This window comes from Colossoma macropomum, unplaced genomic scaffold (genome assembly GCF_904425465.1).
Source record: "Colossoma macropomum unplaced genomic scaffold, Colossoma_macropomum, whole genome shotgun sequence".
NCBI lineage: Eukaryota > Metazoa > Chordata > Actinopteri > Characiformes > Serrasalmidae > Colossoma > Colossoma macropomum.
Genome location: NW_023494792.1, coordinates 58,551,462 through 58,573,141, shown reverse-complemented (window position 1 = coordinate 58,573,141; position 21,680 = coordinate 58,551,462). Strand labels below are relative to the sequence as shown.

At 39.8% G+C, this 21,680-nt stretch overlaps 1 protein-coding gene across 3 annotated transcripts in view; it reads left to right on the top strand.

The window, feature by feature from the left end:
• chchd3a (coiled-coil-helix-coiled-coil-helix domain containing 3a) overlaps positions 1-21,680 on the top strand; it is a 153,567-nt gene that overhangs the window by 98,295 nt on the left and 33,592 nt on the right. For 2 of the 3 annotated variants that reach the window (XM_036577675.1, XM_036577673.1), the window contains 2 exons: positions 10,204-10,218; positions 12,678-12,761. In XM_036577675.1, coding sequence (XP_036433568.1) covers positions 10,204-10,218; positions 12,678-12,761 — 99 coding nt within the window. The remainder of the gene's footprint in view (positions 1-10,203; positions 10,219-12,677; positions 12,762-21,680) is intronic. The other variant, XM_036577674.1, reaches the window with a different exon arrangement.

Here is a 21,680-nt window from a genome sequence, read left to right as displayed (position 1 = left end):
ATTAATACACGTTAATACAGTAAAAAGTCACAAGAATTTCGTGTTCAGAAAAGTGGTTGATCTCATATAAGCTGGATAGAAGAACATACGTTTGTTTGCAGATTTCCTCTCTATGCCCCCAGCCGTTATAGATAGTGGCGTGCATGGGTATTCATGTAATTGATTGATCATGCAAAGTGCCAGTATTCCAATACTATAATTATTATTTGGCCGTTCATTATTTCTTATTACAAGAAAATGGACAAAATATACAGATAAACAATTTGGGAAGTGTTTTAATGTTTTAGCAAGTGTTGTCATATAGGGGTGTGCATGGGTGCTTGAGTAATTGCTTTTCCATTTAAGGTTCCAGTATATCAGTACTATAATCATAATTTGGGTATTCGTTACTTTTCATCACAAGAAAATGGACAAAATGTACAAATAAACAATTTGGGGATTTTTTTTTTATGTTTTAGCAAGAGTGTTGTCATGTAGGGGTGTTCATAGGTACTTGAGTAATTGGTTTACCATTTAAGGTGCCAGTGTTCAATACTATAATCATAATTTGGCTGTTCATTACTTTTCATCACAAGAAAATGGACAAAATTAAAAAAAAATAACAATTCGGGGAGTTTTTTATGTTTTAGCAGTAGTGAAAAATGTGACAGTTTCTTCTTCTATAAAACGTGACCTTTAACGTATCTGTTACCATTGACACGTTGTTAATGACATGACTGAGAAGGTAGAGATAGTGAGAGAGCATGACAGTGATGTTAGACAGAACCAGAAACAGTGAAAGCATATTTATCTGACAAAGTAAGATGTTGGCACATCATCCACTGAGAAGAAAAGATGACTAATTCTCATCAGCATCCAGTGTTTAAATGGTTGGTGTTAGCTCATTAGCTCCTCTGAAGAGGCAAATTCCATTACTTGATGACACTTTATTTTGTGGAGGGCAACAAAAGGCTGGTAAAGTTGTGTAACGCTAAAACAAAAAATAAGCGCCTGGTGGTTAATTGACAACAGGTCAGATACATGATTGGATATAAAAGAGCGGAGTCTTTCAGAATAAAGATGAGGAGGGGTTCACCACTCTGTGAAACACTGCACGATCAAATAGTGCAACAGTTCAAGAATAACGTTTGTCAACATAAAATAGCAAAAAACTTTTGCTTCTCATCATCTATGGTACATAATAACATTAAAAGATCCAGAGAATCTGGAGAAATCTCTGTATGTAAGGGACAAGACCAAAAACCAGTATTTGCTGGCTGTGATCTTTGGGCCCTCAGGTGGCACTGCATTAAAAACAGACATGATTTTGTAGTGGAAGTCACTACTGAAAAAAACTGTCTATGAAAACAGTTCAGCGCTGCATCTACAAATGCTAATTAAAACTCTTAAACGCAAAGAAGAAATCATATATAAACAGGACCCAGAAATGCTGCCACCTTTTCTGGGCCTGAGCTCATTTAAAATGGACTGAGGGGAAGTGGAAAAGTGTCCTGTGGTCCAATGAATCAACATTTGAAATTCTTTTTGGAAATCATGGACACTGTGTCCTCTGGGCTAAAGACCACTCAGCTTGTTATCAGTGCACAGTTCGAAAGCCAGTATTCATGATGGTATAGTGGTGCATTAGTGCACATAGCATGGGTGACTGGCACATCTGTGAAGGCACCATTAATGCTGAATGATGTATACATGTTTTTGCAACATATGCTGCCATCCAGACGACGTCTTTTCAGGGAAGGCCTTGATTATTTCAGCAAGACAGTGTCAAACCACATTCTGCATGTATTACAGCAGCATTGCTCTGTATTAAAAGAGTGCAGGTGCTAAACTGACCTGCCTGCAGTCCAGACTTGTCACCACTGAAAACATTTGGCGCATTATGAAATGAAAAATACAACAAAGGAGACCCTGAACTGTTGAGCAGCTGAAATCCTGTATCAAACAAGAACAGAAAACATTTCACTTTCAAAACTACAGCACTGTCTCCTCAGTTCCCAAACACTTAAGTGTTGTTAAAAGAAGAGGTGATGAAACACAGTGGTAAACAGGCCCCCGTCCCAACTTTTTTGGAACATGTTGTTCGCATCAAATTCAAAATGGGCACATATTTTTTCAAAAACAATAAAATTTCTCAGTTTCAACATTTGATTTGTTGTCTTTGTACTATTTTTAAATGATTTGAACATCATTGCATTTTGTTTTTATTCACATTTTGCACAGCATCCCAACTTTTTTGGAAATGAGGTTGTAATATGAATATACAAAATCACTGCTTATTAATGTTATTTGTATGTATTATAATATCACTGTGGAGCAAATAAACTCTCACTGCCCAGATAAATAGCTTTTTATATATGCCTAAACTTTTGCACTAAAACTTTGGCGCAGTACTGTACATTCTGCTTTATTGGTACATTGCCAGTCATAAATGTCTCATGAGAGGTAAATTGGTTCCTACATTACTGATTTATACTGTTTTGTGATGCATTAATCATATTTTAGCGTATGGTGTCTTTAGAGTGTTATGATATGCATATTAATACTCTTTTTATGAGAGTTGCAAGACAAACATGGAGTGAATTATATACACATCAAATTTTATGCTATAAAAAGTGTGATGTTTTCCACTGTTGTATTAAAATAAACTCTTATGATACACCTAAAGGAGCCAACTGCGAAAGTAGGATAAAACTCCTCTGCACCGCACCTGAAACCGTTTACCGTTGTTGTGTATTTATATGTATTTGTCTTGATTATGTTAATTATGTTTTTGCACAGCATTATTTTCTTTTGCCAGTTACCAAAAAATAGTTCTGGCAGTTCTTTTCTTACTTCTTTATCAAAAATGATATCTCGTTGTGGTACAAAAACGTCAGTACATGTTGTATTGTGACATTTGTGCATTGTTACAGCCTTATATTTCAATATTTCTTTCTGTGCCTGACGTCCCAGTGATAAGGAGGAATTTTCAGCCTAGGGTACTTTAGAATGCATCCATATTCTATCCAAATTAACCTTTCGGGACTGCGTACACTTACTCACACATAAAATTCATTCAAGGCACTCCTCATTCATTCTTGGTTCTGCTTTACTTTTGGCCGGGCAGAGTCAGCTGTGACATGACCTTTGGCTTTTGCCCCATGCCTGCTGGACAGGGCCATTCTTGCCTGTATTGAAATTGTTATGGTAACTCGGTTGCCGTGATGGATGCGTGACCCTGGAGTAGCTTTGACCTTGTATCGGTGTGGTTATCAGGGATTTGTTGTGGAAAGACAACCAAGATGTTTAAATGTGTTAAGTTTGCTTTAATTGTCTTGCGTCACTAGAATATCATCCAAAGATATTGACCTGTATTACATAGAGAAACATCGTACATACTGAATTCCTGCATTACAATGTTTTCATAAACACAAACTCACCTTTAATATGATAAACATACAAGGTACACTCTTAAAAAAGATGGTTCTTCAAGGGTTCTTCAGTAAAGAAAATGGTTCTTAATAGAGCCATGATTACTCATGGAAGTCTTTGCATGATTAAAGGGTTATTTGCCTTGTGAAAGGGTTCTTAAGATTGATGGAGAATGTGTTTTATATGATTCTATATAGGTCCTTTTTAAAAAGGGTTCTTCTATTGTTATGAGCTTGACATTGCACCTTTTGACCCTTTGATCTTGAATAGGGTTCTTTGAGTGTTCATGGTTCCATATAGAACCATTTTCTTTACTAAAGAACTATCATTTTAAGAGTGTAGCTTGAGAAAAGGTCTGCTTACATGGTTGGCCTAGCAAATAGCAAACACTACAGTAAAATTGTAGATTGTAAACATTAAAATATTTGGTTAAGAAGACGTCTAGTCCGTTCTTGGGTGCTTGCACATTATTTCATCATGAACCTTTAGGCTGATTAAGCTCCTGCTCCAGCAGAAAAAGTGTCAAGCTCTATTTATCATTGGCTCCTAGTTTCCTAGCATTGTTTATCTCAGTACATCGAAGACATTTCAGAACTGGGGAAGATAAATCTGGTATATGCAAGAACACCAGCGTATTGCAGTTAATTCTGTCCAAGTATAAGGTACCTCATTTTGTGTAAGCTTTACTCTCCATTTCTGATCCCATTCCTCCAATTTACAGTATAGGTGACCCTTTAAGTGTCGTGTACTATCCTATGTTCTGTCCTTACAGATGTGGAAAACTAAAAGACATGTTTGATAGCAGAATGGCACTAATAGATTCTACAGGAAACATTTAGAGAACAGACTGACTTTGTTTCAGTATGCAAGAATGAGCTCAGTTAAAGAAGTGAGACCATTCCAGCAAATAACCATGATGGCTGTGAATCTAAATCGTCAGAGCTGACCAAGTTTAGCCCAATCCCGCTGCACCGCTCATCCTTACCGCTTAACCCTTACCCCTCAGTTTTCGTGTTTACGCCTAGGGGTAGGGTGTTCCAGTTTTGGTTGGGATAGAGGGGTAGGCTGAAGTGTTGGGGCTATTTATGGTGTTTTCAGTTATAAGAAGGGTTAAATATTCCTCTTAGATCATCACTCCTGTCAGTCAGTGTTTCTTTGTCAGTTCTGAGGATTTAGATTCCCTGTCACCATGTTTATTTTCTAAAATGAACGCACTTCTATATGAGCGTTTGGCAATTAAATGGACAGAATGCTAGCATTGCAATTTTTCTACATATTGCCATTGTGATATGCTTTGCAATCAGTCTTATTTTTCATATGGCCACTGTATCTTGAGAATACGCCTGAAAATTTCCCATGAAATATCTCTAAGATATTCTGGGACAGCGTGCTGTTTGAGATGAAAGTATGGCAAGAACAAGAGTCTTACAAGAATAAACCTCTAAAGAAAGTGCAGAGCTTCAGAAGACAAGGTAGCTTCATAATGACTCCTTAAGGAAGCCTATTTGTTATCATTGAAATTTGTCCTATAATCCAACCAGATGACAAATTGGTTGTTAAACATTGCTGGTTGTTGCTAAAAGACTCCCTGTAACTGGATTACATATTATGTTCTCTGTAGCTGTATGTATTCTGCCCTTACTAGAGTAGACTGAGCATGAGCGTCAAATCCAGGCTGAATCCCAAATCCGTATTCCCTAAATAGTGTGCTAGCTATGAAAGTTTCGAAATTCCAGCTTCTACAGCCAAGTAGGTTAGTAGTACATTATTTATCCAGTATGAGTGTGTCTGAGTCTCAAATTAGCTGTATTTTACACTGCTGGGCTGCAGGATCCAGTATTTAAATTCCTACGTAGTGCACTAGAAGAAGAACGCCGCTGGATTGGTGCTAAATAAGACTCGTGGTGGTGATTTGGTGACCAAAAGGTACTTACAAAGCAAAAGTTTTTTCGTTAAACAGTGCTGTGTTAACATATATTCATTGGTATACAACAAAAAGTAAAAAGAAATCATGGAATTACTGCAATATACAGCGGTAATAGCAAAATTGCAGAGGTTGCTATTATGATAACAACTAACTCATGGTATATTTCACTTCCCTACAAGTTGTAATTTAAAACATGTATTTGGACATGATCTTTTTTCCCTCACGCTAGTGGTCCTCTTTGTTTGGCTTGGAGTCAGTGAATGTGTCGGCTACAGAGGTGATGCAGTGCTGCTTTTTATTTCTTTTCAAGACTCATGGACCTCAGTTTAGCTGTTTGTACTTCTTATATTACCTGAAATCTCAGCACGGCAGAGCTCAGGATGGAGAGAGAAATGAACAAAGACAAAGGAAGCAATGGATGTCGAGGAGAGGTGCGAGAGGGAACAAAGGCTACGCTCATGTCCCTGACACAGCACGCATTTGCCGTTTACCTCCCTCCTCACTCCACGCGCTCAAACTGCAGTGCTCAGCTAATTAAAAACTCTCTTAATTATTCAACTGCGGCTAATTGATATTCCGTAAGACACTCTTCCTCCTAAACGATCCGTTTAATTTGACCATAGGGTCTGTAACTCTGATGCAGGAGTCATCTTTCTCGGAGCGCTCAGAGATTGTGTGGGAAGAGCTCGTGCTACTCATAATTAAATGAAAGTTCCTGACGCATTATATCTTTGACAAACTTTTAGAGAAAGGCTCGGTGAAGTTGGGTCCTTCTGTGGTGTTTTGAAAAGTTAGGAACACTTTGAACACTTTGTGCATGAGATTTTCAGCATTAATGCATTATGTATACTGAATATAGTAAGTGTAAGTGTCTCTGGGTGTCATGACAAAACACTGTTTTCTTCTTTGGAAAAAGTTGGTGGAAGTTCTGCCAGGTCTTCACTTATATTGTAACTGTCGACATGCATGCAAACGTGTCATTTTTTGCCAAATTCGGCATTTTGAATGGCGAATATGCCATCAGCACTAAGATAACGTTACTGAAATGTGAGAGAGCCTCATTTCCAGAGCAGTGAAGTTGGTTTCATTTTCACACATTTGCACTTCTTTCCTCCTTAGTTTTTCATAAATGAGTGAAAAAGGTTAATATTTATAAATTATCACCAAGACAATTGGGTATTATTTAGTTTGAAGCTGTGTGGAATGTGTTGATTTCTGAGGACTGTTATAACCACTATGAAAGCAATATGACTATCTACATCTCAAGTGGCGATCACCGGGGTCCAAGCACAACACTATAAGGAGCTGGTAGAATACAAAGGATAGGAAAAGTTTTTATAATAGTCTGATTGATAATAGATGTGGGCTTGATTTTGTACACACTGACCTTTTGACTTTGGCATCATAAGCAGCAGATTTAAAATAAATCAAAGCACCTAAAAACGGTGCTGTATTGTACTTGACTTGCTGTGTATTAACAGTCCTTGAACTAAATAATTCCAGTTACCCCTCCAATTTAGCCTCTGGAATTTCTTGTTAAAACCACTAAATTTTTCTCCTTTTCGTCCTCTGCAGTAAACAAAATTTTATACATATAATATATATGTATGTATATGTGTGTGTGTGTGTGTGTGTGTGTGTGTGTGTGTATATGTATGTGTGTGTATATATATGTCATTGTCAGCAGGTACAGGGTTTACAGTCATAGTAAGAGAGGAATTTGATCTTAGATCAGAAGCTTTGTGAATACGGGCCTGAGTTTTTTTTTTTTTTTATTATTAATTGTTGTCCTGTACATAATGTTATGTTATCTCTGGTTTTAGGTTTGGACTGTGTGCAAAAGTACTTTATATTAAACTTGACCACACAGTTTAACTTCATTATAATTATAGGTCTCGTTTTATTTAGATAGTCCACTATAGTCCCCTATAGATCATCTACAGATGTTCAAATTGTTAACTATCTGTTGAAACTCTGTTGATTCTGAACAGTGGTGGGGTCAGGGTTAGGGGTTGAACCAGGGTGAGGGTTGGGTTTAGGCTTTGGGTTGAGGTTAGGGTTAGAATTAGTAGATATTTAGTTGAATGTAACTTGAAAGTACATTAAGTATCTTCAAAGCGTCTAAAGTAGACTATCCAAATAAAGTGTTACCTGATTAGTTCCTTTCGTTCTCTGTGCTTGAGTACCAAGGGTCTAGCCACAAAAACCTAGCCTGAACTGTACGCCTAAATCATCACACACTTGCCTCAAAGCATGTCAGGTTGCTAAGTAATTTAATAGACTTACTTGTATGGTTTCTGACACTGACATACTGTTACCTATAAAAAAGGACAAAGCAACATCTCATAACACAGATATGAACTTGAATTTCGTCCATGCTTTTGCCTCCTTTTGTCTGATCTACTAATGTTATTTTTTCCCCAAACTATTTCTATTTCAGTAGTGTTGATAACTTTCATTATCATCAATGACTTTTTAATGGAGTTTTAGATGTCTGTCTAGAGGAACTTCCTGCCTGTCACCTCTAGCACAGGCACTAGTTTGATTTTCTGCCGTAAGATCTTGTCAGAGTGGAAGTACGCCAAGGTTTGGACATGTCCTTTTCTCGTCTCGTCTCTTTTCTTCCTTCGGCCTCTGATGTAAACCACATGTCTCTTGAGTGGTGGCAGCTTTTTATGATAAATTTCCTCCATTGTTGTCCTCTTTCATTCGTTCTTCCCCTCCACCTCTCTTGTTCTATGCATTTATAGTTGACTTTCTTTTGATTAATTCCCATCCCTGTTCTTCATTAGGGGGCACAATGGTGCGTCATTGGCGGTGTGAATCGCAGTCTTTTGTTGGGGTTGTAATGTGATTAGATGATCTAGGTGGGGTTGAATGAGTTTAATCAGATGGAAGTAATCCTGACACCTCGTGTGACCGAGCGACGGCGGCACTGCCATATGCCCCCTCTGATCCATTGTGATAGCTCGGTGGAAAAAGAGCGCGAGAGAGAAAATCCCTGGTCGCACATTGATGTCGGTGCCTCCCTGTTTTTAATTGCGCATTGGTTACGCTTTCACAGCGTTTATCTATTGGGCTGTGAATGCAGCTGCTCCGTGAGTATGTGTGCGTGTTGTGGAGTCAAGATGAAGGTCAATCATAGAGGCAGCTTTTCTTTTCATACTAGCTACACAGCTGAAGCGTTGCATTGACTGATTACTAAAACTGCTCCTCTCCCACGCAGAGGCCTGTAATTGGCTCCCAGACCCGGGCTGAGCGTTTATATTGGCGTTTTTTTGCTGTCTGTGCGTGCGTGTGTATGTATTGAGAGCAGAGGTCATTCTTGGTCAGCCAGAGGTCTGGACTTGCTTGAGAGGAGACATCCGGTGTTTTTGCAGCACTCACTATGCTCTTTTTTGTGGTTTTGTGGTTTTGGTTGCTGTTTTCGGTTTTACTCTTTATTCTTACATAATCACCTGATTGCAATTGTTCAAGCTGACTTAATTTTACATACTTGTTAGTTTTCACAGTTTTTACATCACAGCAAACAATTGTTTTTCAGTTGGGCTTGAAGCAAATACATCTAAACAAATTAAAAGCAGAAAACGCTTTTATTCAGGTGCGTCATGAGTCTTATGAAAACAATGGAATGTATAACAGGTGCAGTAACACCTTTAGAGGGCAGCAGAGAGTAATGTTTGTTTATTTGAACGCCGTGTCCGTCATCATTTGGGAGCTACCAAGTATCAGCTGCTAGGAAGCTAGATAGCTATTCAGCCAGTTTAGCCACTTCAGCTTGAGTTGAGGCAAATGCTTGTAAGCAAATGAAAGCAGATAACTAATTTATTGACACGTCATTAGTGTAATGGGAAACGTTTACATAGTAAACATGGTTCTTATTATTAATTATACATTAGTAAATACTAGATATATGGTACATAAACAAAAATAAGTTTTCTTAAGCATCTAATAAATATATTCCCGTTTTATTTGTGACACAGAACATAGATTTTACCAAAATAAAATAATTGTATAAATATCAGGACTTATAAGTGAGTTAGGTTACGTAGAGTTAGTATCGGTATAGGTACTTGATATTGGCCGATACTAAAGGATCAGGTGTCGGTGTTGGAAGGGAAAAAGTGGTATTGGTGCATCCCTAGTATTAACCCCGCCCCCAGCTTGTCATCTAATTATCATCATCATAAATGATCTTGAGTCAGGTGTGTTTGAGGAGTGTGTTACGCAAATCTGTGAACCTTCACATAACATACATGTCTGTATAAAATGCCTAAAGGACGTGTCATTGAAGTGCTGGTGATTGTATATGCATTGCTTCAGATCTGTGTGTGTGTGTGTGTGTGTGTGTGTGTGTGTGTGTGTGTGTGTGTGTGTGTGTGTGAGAGAGAGAGAGATTCATCACTATGCGCAGAGCACGTATCTCAATGAGGCCAGTATCTCAACCCTGATGCCTATCACTCAGCTGGGATTGGATTTAGATTAGATTTTTCTTTCATAAGCACATTTTTCTTTTCTTTTTTTTTCTCCGCACTCATAAATGCGCGTGATGATGGAGCAGCAAGGCTGCGGCGTTCGCGTGGCCTCCTCTAATACACTGCTGCTTCACACTGCAGTGTGTGTGTGTGTGTGTGTGTGTGTGTTTGTGAAAGAGTAAACAGTGCATTCACCCAGCAACCTTTTAGTGCTAAAGCCTGGAAATGTAATTTAAAGCATTTCTTGGTCAGATCTGTCCTTTTTATATTTTCTCCCCTTCCCTCTTTCTTTGTGTCTCTGTCTCTCCCAGTTTCTAACACTCTCTCTCTCTCTCTCTCTCTCTCTCTCTCTCTCTCTCTCTCTCTCTCTCTCTCTCTCTCTCGCTGCAGGGGATGGAGCGTAAGGTAAGGCACAACACAAAGCCTTTCTGACTTTAGACTCTTTTGGCTTTTTCCTTTCCCTGCTTTTTTTTTTTTTCTGTGCTTTCATCCATCACCCTCACTCTCTCTTTTGTCCTCTTTCTGCATGTGATGTGAACACCTTTAGCCTTTATTAAGACCATCATCAGTCTTATGAGAACAACAGAAGTTGTAAATGCTATTACCCTGCTGTAGGCATTAGAGGTGCACGATCAGAATTGGCCAATATTTGCCCCTAATGTGTGAACAACAGTCTGCTATTTATTTTTATTTTGGCTCATTATCTGACAAATATTATGAGTCTGCCAAGTAGTCTCCATGCCATGCATGGCACCAGCCTACCCACCAGCCTGTGTGTTCATGTCACTGTGTTCAATCAGCCCACCAAAGCTGAGCCTCAGGTAAAGAGGGTGAAGAGTAAGTAAGCAATATTATTGCCTGTAGCTTTTAAAACAAAACAAAAAAAAAAACAGTGTTGAATAGGAATGGTCTGAATAATTCAGTACTTCAGTATTCATTTGTGTTGTATTGTTTCCTTATTTAATATTCTGAAGCTTCGTCTTTTACCAACGTCTTAGGCTGACTTTACACAGTGAAACTTTCTTGCAACTTTAACTACTTGAAAACTACACAAAACTAAATTGCCTTGAGTTGCGTGTTGTAAAACGTCTTGCAACTCACTTGAAACTCTTGAAAATGCTAATAACACATCAAACTACATCTTTAGCTTGCGGATAACTTGATCTACGTGTCTAGATTAATTTTCTTCTCTCTTGATGTCCCTTAATTTTTTTTTTTACAGCGTTCTGATTCACTTGAGATGCAAAGGATAAAAATTAATAAAGAAGAGTCGACCAAAGTGCACTCCTTCATAAACTTATTATGCTTCTAGGAAAGGATAAGAGACATCAAGTGGGGTGTAACTGTAATGGCTACTTAGACATTGATTATCGAAGGCTTAACATACATACTCAAATAAAAGATGGGTATATAGGTGTTAAAAAGAATGACAAAGACAGCTGGAAAAATGTACGAACATGATAAAAATGCTGCAAATATATCAATTACACCTTGTAGATGACATTAAAACAAGAGCACACATAGATGCAAGCTGCTAATTTGGCTAGTGGAGTAATCGAATGTGTTGAATGCAACTTTATTATTTATTATTTTCGACCACGCTTAATAGTAAGGTTAAAAGTGATAGTTTTTAACGCTACACAGTGTACGTTTTGTGGATTTGGAGACCTCTGTGGTGAAAATCTGCAGCATGCAACATGTGGAAGAACATTGTGTAACGTGGGTTGTGCATTGGACTCTTTCCGAACACGCCGAAAGAGCATTCGAAGAAAACCTGGTGTAAGACGTGCCTTTCAGTGATATAAGTGAATTATCTACGATGGTCATTATGTCCTATGCTATTGTCTCATATCAGTATGATGTTGATTTTGCATTTGAGACCTAAACATCGAGCCAGACCTTCTTTTGAGCCTGAGCAAAGATGTAAGACGTGGTCTGAAAAGCTCCCTACCCAACTTAATTATTATTATTATTATTATTTTTTTTTTTTTTAGCTTTACAGGGCGACTCGCAGCAGCACACTAACACCATATTCTAATGTGTTTTTTTTTCTTCTGGCTTAATAATACTACATCATTCAATTTTATCAGAAAATCTTGCTCAGTGTAATATTGAGAACATGTAATCCTTACTAGAACACAAAGCCTGTAAATCCTCTTTGGGCCAGCCCTACTCCTGGCCAATTTGGCTATAAAAATATTAAAATCTGCCAAAAAGCATCCATGAGCCGTGCACTCCTATACATTAATGAACTAAATTACTAGCTCGTTTCTGTTGAACTGTTAATTTGAAAGCAAATCCATCATTGTCTTTACTCTTATTTGCATCAATTTGGAGATGCTGAAAAAACATTGTATCCTGTTGCCTCGTTTAAAGGCCTGCTTTGGACACAACGTGCATGAACAGAAGTCATGAGCTGAAGGTCAGGAGAGGAAGACACAGAGAGAGAGAAAGAGGGATGGAGAGGGGCAATAGGAGAGGGAGCAGAGATAGCAAAGAGCCATAAATAAGGCCTGGAAAGATTCGCCATTGTCCCCCTGCTGATGTTATCCTTCTTCCTTCAGCCTTTTCAGTGCCGCGTCTGCACACACGCATGCACACGTACACACAGTTCTGATGACACACTGATAGAGGCCTGTCATGAACTGATGCCCTTGGAAGGAGCTAAGGGCGTCCTTATCCATATGTATTTCATTATGACAGCGCAGCACTGTGCAGGCAGCTCTCGCGCTTTTACTTTGGATTCTCTTCGCTGGGATATGCAGAAGTTAAAAATAGAAACAAAGCAAATTTTACCACTTTTTGGGTGCATTGTCTTTTTGCCTATGCTTCATTTGCTGGCTTTTTTTGTGTTGCCTTTGCAGGCCAAGCAGTTGGAGGACAGAGACCGAGAGCTGAGGAAGCAGGATGCCTTCTACAGAGAACAAGTGGCCAAGCTGGAGGAGAAGGTAAGACCCACAGCACCAACGTTTCAGTACATCGTTCATCTGTTTAGCACAGCCACGTCTACACAACGGGCCAAAAGTTACATGCCTGCATATCTGCAAATTCTTCTTTTGTTTTGGTTTTGTGATTATCTTGTGGAGTATTATTGCAGCTCTTATCATCTCCACCTGATTCTAACATTCAAACGCTGCTAAAGTCTTGATGAATTGAATCAGATGTGCTCGGTTAGGAGTTTGTAAAGAATGAAGCACTGGTCAGTGTAAAGAGACTGTTATCTAGAAAATGTGAAGGATTTCCCTTAGAATATGAATACAAAAAAAAAGAAAAAGAATACAGTGAACTAGCCAGCAAATTATATTCAGTATAATTCAGTAATTAAAATTGTTAATAATTTTAATAACCCAAATGAGTTTTATAAAGCCAGAAATGAATGAAGTATGCAGTGCTAATTTCTAAATAATTTTTGAGCTCTAATTTGAGGCCACTGTGTCAGTATCAACACCAGTTTCATCAGCACAAAGGAGTTCCCTGGTTGAACTGCCAGCTACTTAGTATAATCTCTCTTAAATTTATTTCGAGAATAAATGAGAGTGGCAGTTACCTGACCATCTGCAGGCTGGAAACTCACAGGGCTTGGTTTAGAGACTGATAGCCCTGAGTTTAATATGTGCTCATAGAAATCTTGTTTTTATTATTGTTGTTAATTGGGGTGGGGAGACTTGATCATAGAGAATATGATATATAATATATGCCCAAATTACTTACAACAGTTGACTAAAAAAGTTGTTTTTGTTTTTTAAAAGATGCAGTTTCCTCTGCTCTTCAACATCACTCATTGCTCACAGACAGGCTTTGTTTTAGTACCGTAGTGGGGGCCAGACAGTCTTTACTTTGATACTACTGTGGGGGTCAGACAGGCTTTGCTTTGGTACTACTGTGGGGGTCAGACAGGCTTTGCTTTGGTACTGTAGTGGGGGTCAGACAGACTTTGCTTAAGTACTATAGAAGGGATCAGGCAGTCTTTGCTTTGGTACTGTAGTGGGGGTCAGACAGGCTTTGCTTTGGTACTGTAGTGGGGGTCAGACAGGCTTTGCTTTGGTACTACAGTGGGGGTCAGACAGGCTTTGCTTTGGTACTGTAGTGGGGGTCGGACAGTCTTTACTTTGGTACTACTGTGGGGGTCAGACAGGCTTTGCTTTGGTACTGTAGTAGGAGTCAGACAGGCTTTGCTTTGGTACTGTAGTAGGGGTCAGACAGGCTTTGCTTTGGTACTGTAGTGGGGGTCAGACAGGCTTTTCTTTGGTACTGTAGTAGGGGTCAGACAGGCTTTGCTTTGGTACTGTAGTAGGGGTCAGACAGGCTTTGCTTTGGTACTGTAGTGGGGGTCAGACAGGCTTTTCTTTGGTACTGTAGTAGGGGTCAGACAGGCTTTGCTTAAATACTATAGAAGGGATCAGGCAGTCTTTGCTTTGGTACTGTAGTAGGGGTCAGACAGTCTTTGCTTTGGTACTGTAGTAGGGGTCAGACAGGCTTTGCTTAAATACTATAGAAGGGATCAGGCAGTCTTTGCTTTGGTACTGTAGTAGGGGTCAGACAGGCTTTGCTTTGGTACTGTAGTAGGGGTCAGACAGGCTTTGCTTTGGTACTGTAGTAGGGGTCAGACAGGCTTTGCTTTGGTACTGTAGTGGGGGTTAGACAATCTTTGCTTAAATACCATAGAAGCAGAAACAGTTTTACTTCGGTGCTGTAGTGTATCGTAGTGGGAGTGAGACAGGCTTTGCTTTACTACTGTAGTGGGAGTCAGACAGGCTTTGCTTTGGTGCTATAGTGTGGGTTGGACAGGCGGCGTTTGTTTTAGTACTGTAGTGGGTGTTAGACGGTCTTTGTTTAGGTACTGTAGTAGGGGTCAGACAGGCTTTGCTTTAGTACCATAGTAGGGGTCAGACAGGCTTTGCTTTTGCTACTGTAGTGGGAATCAGACAGGCTTTGCTTTGGTACTATAATGGGAGTCAGACATGCTTTGCTTTAGTTCTGTAGTGTGGGTTGGACAGTCTTTTTGATTTAGCACCATAGTAGGGGTCAGACAGTCTTTTTGATTTAGCACCGTAGACGGGGTCAGACAGTCTTTTTGATTTAGCACCGTAGTAGGGGTCAGACAGTCTTTTTGATTTAGCACCGTAGTAGGGGTCAGACAGTCTTTGCTTTAGTACCGTAATAGGGGCCAGACAGTCTTTTTGATTTAGCACCATAGTAGGGGTCAGACAGGCTTTGCTTTAGTACCGTAGTAGGGGTCAGACAGGCTTTGCTTTAGTACCATAGTAGGGGTCAGACAGGCTTTGCTTTAGTACCGTAAAAGGGGCCAGACAGGCTTTGCTTTAGTACCATAGTAGGGGTCAGACAGGCTTTGCTTTAGTACCATAGTAGGGGTCAGACAGGCTTTGCTTTAGTACCGTAAAAGGGGCCAGACAGGCTTTGCTTTTGCAGCGGGGGTCAGACAGGCCTGTTGTGTTTGTGTTTGTGTGTACGTTGCCTTTGCAGGCTAAGCAAACTTGGCAAAGGCAACACACACACGTCCTTTCTGCAAAGCGGCCGGGGTGAGCCAGGCCGTCCTTTGGTACAGTGGGCAGGGTGAGGCCTCCAGGCAGACTCGTATTCATTTTGTCCTTAAACTGACGCCCTCCTGCTGCTCCCTCTCGGATCTCCTCCTCTCTCCCTGCTGGGCCACATGGGGAGAGGGGCTCACACTTCCTCACCTCCGACCATTCGTCCTCAAAATGACACACTCACGCTGCGCTGCATAACTGCCTGCTCCCGAGAGACTGTGTGTGTTGGTCTCATTCGACCTGTTTTAAATGGGGTCTGACGCTGGTTGGAAGTGCTGAAGAGGCAGTTTTTCTTTCCTAAAGCAGGATTCTTTGTCTCATTCCTAAGTACATAGTGTCCTGCATCTCTTTAGGTCAGCCTTTGTTTAAAATACCCTCTACACTGTTGCAGCATTAACATCCCAACGAAGTAGGCTAGAGAATCCACATCATTCCTGTAGTCTGTGATGCCTTGAGTGACTTTTGGACAGAACATCTGGTGAAGTGTGAACAGACGATATGCTAAAAGGTAATAACACCCTAAAATAATAGGAATATTTTTAAAAAATCAAATCGCAAATAATGCTTATTGTTGGTTAATGTCTGAATGCCTGTGTGCCAGTGTTTGCAATCAGTCTGTCAACAGAAACCTGAACAGCTGTGAGAGAAACACTTTTTTATACCAGGTATTTATGCTAATAGTTACATTTTTACATTTTGCTTATACTGAAAGAAAAAAACAAAGTGCATGCCTTTACATAGCCGTGTTCAGTGTAGAAGTGTATTAATTTGCGTAAGTATAACAAAAAAGCACTATGAGAATTATCGTTTCTGTTATTTTCACCATTGTATGTTAGTACCGAACTAGTGGGGTTAGCTTAGCACTGTATTTCATTTTGATTTGAGCTCTAGTTAAGTTCATCTTGCAATGCATCAGTTGGATTTTATGAGCACGAATTTTAAATACTGGACTTTTTCCAGGAGTCCTTATGAAGCCACACTGTCTTCTGAAGCACTGGTTGTTGGGAGGTTTATGCTTGTAAATTTCTTTACTCAGCTGCAAAATGCGCTTTGTCCCAGAATGTCCCAGATTTAATGGGACATAAAAGGATAACCAGATAACTTGAAGGGTAACCACACTCTTCTTACTTTGCTAAAGTCACTTGAAGTCACTTCCCTTCTCTAGATATTTCAGCTCTTGAAATACTGTAGTCACTTTAAAAATAAGGTGGCTATTGTTCATGTATTGATTTGAATGCCAGTGGAGTTTAACGTCTAGGTATTGAAACATACCTCTTTTGTCCTGCACTCACTGGCAGCTTTCTGGATAGCCAGTATTTTAACAGAAGTGGAACCTCATGGGCTCGTTTCCCAGACTAATATCAAGCTTAAGCCAAGACTAAAAAGGATTTTCAGTGTTGAATCACCATTGACTTTACAATTGAATGTAATCCATATCCAGCAAACCAGTTGTATCCAGTTGGCTGGGGTTTGGTTAAGATGCTAATCTATGAATACACTCGATATACCAAAAACTAGAACAGTGATCGAAATAACTTAAATTCAGCAGTCTTACTGAATGAACACTGCAGATTCCCTTAACAATTAAGGATGCACAAGATACCTTGGTGGGTAATAAAGCAAACAGCCTTCGGGTTGGTTGTGCTTGTGCAGACAACACACTAGACATTGACACACAGCTTATATTTAACGTTTTGTTCCACAAGTGTTGGCACACCACATTTAAAACTGTGAGTACATGTTGTTTTAATCAGCATATTACTGGGCATTACCATATCCAGGGATTTGAACCCACAATCTCCTGACAACAGGAGAAAACCTGTGTTAGCTTCACCCCCTGTGAGTCTATGTTAAATCTCTTTTTAATGAAAGAGTGGTTGGTCTTTTAGTACTGACATCCACAGCATGCTCATAAAAACTTGTTATAACATTGTGATAACGATCTCACGCCACATACTTTCAGTTTGAGGACGCTGTTATGTTACGTGGCTGGTTTAACACTTCACTGTGAAAGTGTACGTTGTCTTCCTCTCTTTCTCTCTCTCTCTGTCTCTCACTTTTACTTACAAGGACAGCATAAGCCCAGCCCCACACTGACAGAAGCGTTATTGATCCCCTCCAGCCTCATCAATCACCTATAGATCCTTGTTCAATACTCGCAGCGCTGTGTCAACAGCTCAGCCCTCTGTGCTCAAATAGAGACAGAGAGAGCCCGGTCAGCTAGACACGAGTGCATTTTAGCCCTTATGGATTTATGGATCTGGATTCATAAGATAAATGTGCTGGACGTACCAGGCCTTCAATGTGAGAATACCTTAAACAAATGGCAACAAGAGCACAAATTTGGTAGTGAGTGAATAATTTATTATTGTTTACAGTAGGGGTGTACATTCTGGCTAATTTTGAAAATCGTGTATCTGTAAAGGTTCATTAAGGAGTAAAAAAACAATGCCAAAAAAGAAAAAAACATATTTTAGAAATCTGAAATGAATGTACACACAAAAAATTACTAATAGGATTGTTTAACATACAGACTGAAAATATGTGAACATTAAGTACATGAATTATGTTGCTTTGTGTATGTAAATTGGGCAAGAATTAATCCAGGTGCATTTCAGTTAATGAAATTATGTATTTTCACTCAGAGAGTCAAATGAAAGCCAAAGAAGTGGAACGAAAATGTTTGAATTTTATTCCACCAGTGTCTAAATTTTATTTTAAGGTAACAGAGTCTCTTTATGCTGACTCTATTGTGTTTGACTGAATGAAAATATATGGAGTAACTGAATTAAGTGATACTGCTGTTTAGTTTTTAGTGTAGGGCTGTAGGCTTGGCTTTTTTAGGTGGCAGCACTGGTGTTGCACAAAAATGTAGCATCAAGAGTTCAAGAGTTTAAGGGGCTTTATTGCCATTTCAGCTCTATACAAGTACACAGCGAAACAATACAACATTCCTCCAGGACCAACACAGGAACATAAGTGCAAAATAATACAATAAACACAGTGCAATAAATACAAATACAGTAAATACAAAACAGGACATGTGTAGTACACGGTACTGAGAATATGTAGATTGTGCAAAGGAGGATGTAACATACAATGACATATTAGCAGATAGCATATATGAACATAGCAGTCGCTGAGGTAGCAGCCAGAACAGCAATGGAATACAGCATTTGGTTGATACCGTACTCTAGCAGCCAATATTGTTATAGAAGAAAAATGCAAGAAGTCAGATATTTAAGTTATATGAAGTGAGGTATTTCACTGAAATGCAGTAATTATATTTATATTTAAATACGCAAAGGAATGCATTGACAAACTTGTTTTATTATTCAAAAATAGCCATTTTTATGGTTCAGAAATGGCCAGTAGCAGTAAGTAGTAAAACCAGAAGTTTTTTTTTTTGTTGGATGAATAACGGAAACCTCAGATGAGCTAATTAGCTAAAACTGCTAACCCTGTATGCTGGTGGACACTTAACATCATCTATAGGTTTTTCCTTCTTTAGTGGACGGTGTGCCAACGTGATAGTTTATCAGAGAAATATATTTTAATGTTGGTTAATGCTGGGTGTAACATCAGCCTATGTAGCACTAAAAGCTACGCTATCTCTGCCTTCTCGGTGACCTCATTAACTACGCATCCTTGGCAACTCACCCATGGAAAGGCACTCACTTCACTTTGGATTAGCAAAGTATAACATACTTACTAGCAAATACAAGCAATTTATGGTCTGTATATTTTCTCTGTCTTGCCATGTTAAATGCAACAAATGCCCAACTAGCAACTTTGAGTATTCAAATACTGGCACTTCACTTGGTTAACCAAGTACTCGAGTACCCGTGCACATCCCTAGTTTACACGTTTGGTGGAACATTTTCCTTTTTCCCCCCGGAGTACAAGGTAATGTGTTTGAAAATGCACTGAATAGTTCATTGGAAAACTCAGCACTCTCACACAATAAAGTCTTAGAGGGGGTTCTCGAGCTTCTCTCCATAGGAGACGAGGAATTAGATAAGTGAAAAGGGAAGGAAACATAAGAGATATGGACAAAAGAGTCTTATCTTGTTTCTGTAGAGGAAGGTGGTAGAACAGCCTTGTTCTTTTTATTTATTTAAAAACATTTTTTTTTGTCTGCATCAGCTTTAAGTGAGTCGGCAGCCCTGTTACGGGCAGCTCTGGAATCAGCAGGAGCTGCGGTTTGCAGTGCCTCCTCTCTCTTCTCTCCCATTTTCCTCTCTTCTGTTTCCCCTCATTCTTCATCCCTCTCTTTTCCTGCTCCTGCACTGTTCCATTGGCTTTGGGCTTTGGCTTCTTAACGAACAAGTGGCAGGGAGAAAAATAGAGGGAGAACCAGAGAGGAGGTACAGAAGGAGAAAGAGAGAGCGGGAGAGGGCGAGAGAGAATATAAAAGGCTGATATATATTACATGTCTCTTTCAATTCAGACTGCTCGTTTATCAGAAGGCTCTGTCTGACAGGCCATCACGGCTCCGAGACAGCAACCCAGCACCTCCAGCCTCCGAATTGGCCCAGCCGCCCAAATTGCCTCTGAAACAATATCTATATATATTTATATATCACATTTTCACTCAATACCTGCTGTAAAACAATCTCATATTTAACTGCGTGTTCTCCAAAGTTTTTCTTCCTCCCTCTTCCCTGCCGCCCCCTCCCTTCTGTGTATGGTTATTATTCGTTTTGTGTGCCGTTTTTTTCCCCCCAGAATTGCTTCTCCCTCCCCGTGTGAGAGTATTGATGAGACTGGGTGGTGTCTCGTTGTAAAAGCGACCGTCGCGGTAAAAGGCAGAAGCGTAGATGCCCACTCTTTTCATGCCAGGAGGAACTGGCAATGAGGAGGCTCATTAATTCTGTGCCTCGGCCCGATCAATGCCCTTTGAATACCTTTTCACTGCATCGGCCTAGCTGATGGTCGTACAAAAGGGCCCGAGTTCTGATGCCTGCTGAACCACTAAGTACCCTCCCTCAGCTCTTCAAAAGCCCCCCTGGCAGCTGTCTGAGGGTCCGCAGCACCTGCAAGTCTCTAGCAGCTGCTCCGTGGTCATAAATTGGACGGCTGAGCGGAACAATGTGGACCCGCACTTGAGACGGTGACTTTGCAGACAGAGCCTGTATCCCGGCAACAGTGGATGCTGTAGTTGGTAACATAGTTCAGAATCCTGAATCTTGGAAACAGGCCCTAAAATTAAACTGCACTTGCAGCAGTAGTTACACTGGCTGATGAAAGATTAGCCATTTATTTTATTTAGCGATAAAAACTGCACTCAGTGACCTCCTTGACAACTCATCCTTGGCAACTCACCCATTAGAAAGGCACTATTGGATTAGCCAAGTATAACACACTTACTAGCAAATGTGAGCAAAACTTTCACATTGTATGTATTGCACTTTTGTTAAAACATAAAATTGGCATTTAATTAAATTGTTAGGCAGCATATTTTCTCTGTCTTGCCATGATAAAGCGCAGCAAATGCCCAACTAGTAATTTCAGTATTCAAACACTGGGTCATCGTGGCCTCAGTCGGACTAGTCTATTCTGATTGAGGTGTTTACATGGACATATTCTATTCCGATTGAGCTATTAGTCGGATTATTAGCGGATTATTAGGCTGCGTGTAAACATGGCTAATGTTTTGTATTTGTATTAAACCAGCTCCACAAACCTTTGGAGTGTCCTGAAAGGGGCATGGCACAGCACCTCTGAGGAATGTCTCAAAAAACTGACTGTTTACATGAAGAAAGTGTGCAGTTAAAGCTGCTGAAGGAGATTTTGATGATTATTGTTACCTGTATTTACACCTAAGATATTCTGCAGAGTAAGCCTGAGTAGTCTTTAATACGTTAAGTTATTGCTAAGAACATATCGGTGCTGTCGGAACAAAACCTCTCTATTTTTGTTGTTTTTCAGTGTTTGACATAATTTGAAAACGCTGGATGCCCTTTACATTGTATGTGAATTTCATGATGAATGGACCAAAAGAAACGGCCCAAAATGACCTGGAAAAAAATCTGGTTCCATTGACTTACATTAAAAGTAAAGTATGTTTTTTGCTTCTCCTATAAAGTTACCATTTTGGAGATGGACTTCTATGTCCTTTTGTCATCAGAGGCTGTGTGTTTCACTCGAAAGACTAACTGTTGCTATGAAGAAAGTATGCGCATTAGTAAAAACCGGCCCGGGCAGTGTACGCACGCCCTGTTCTCATCAAGGACCTTAGGAGATTTTACCAGTCGTGTCGCCTCAAAGCTGAAGTACGCAGGGTGTGGACGTGGACTCTCTGGCTACAGCGCTCTC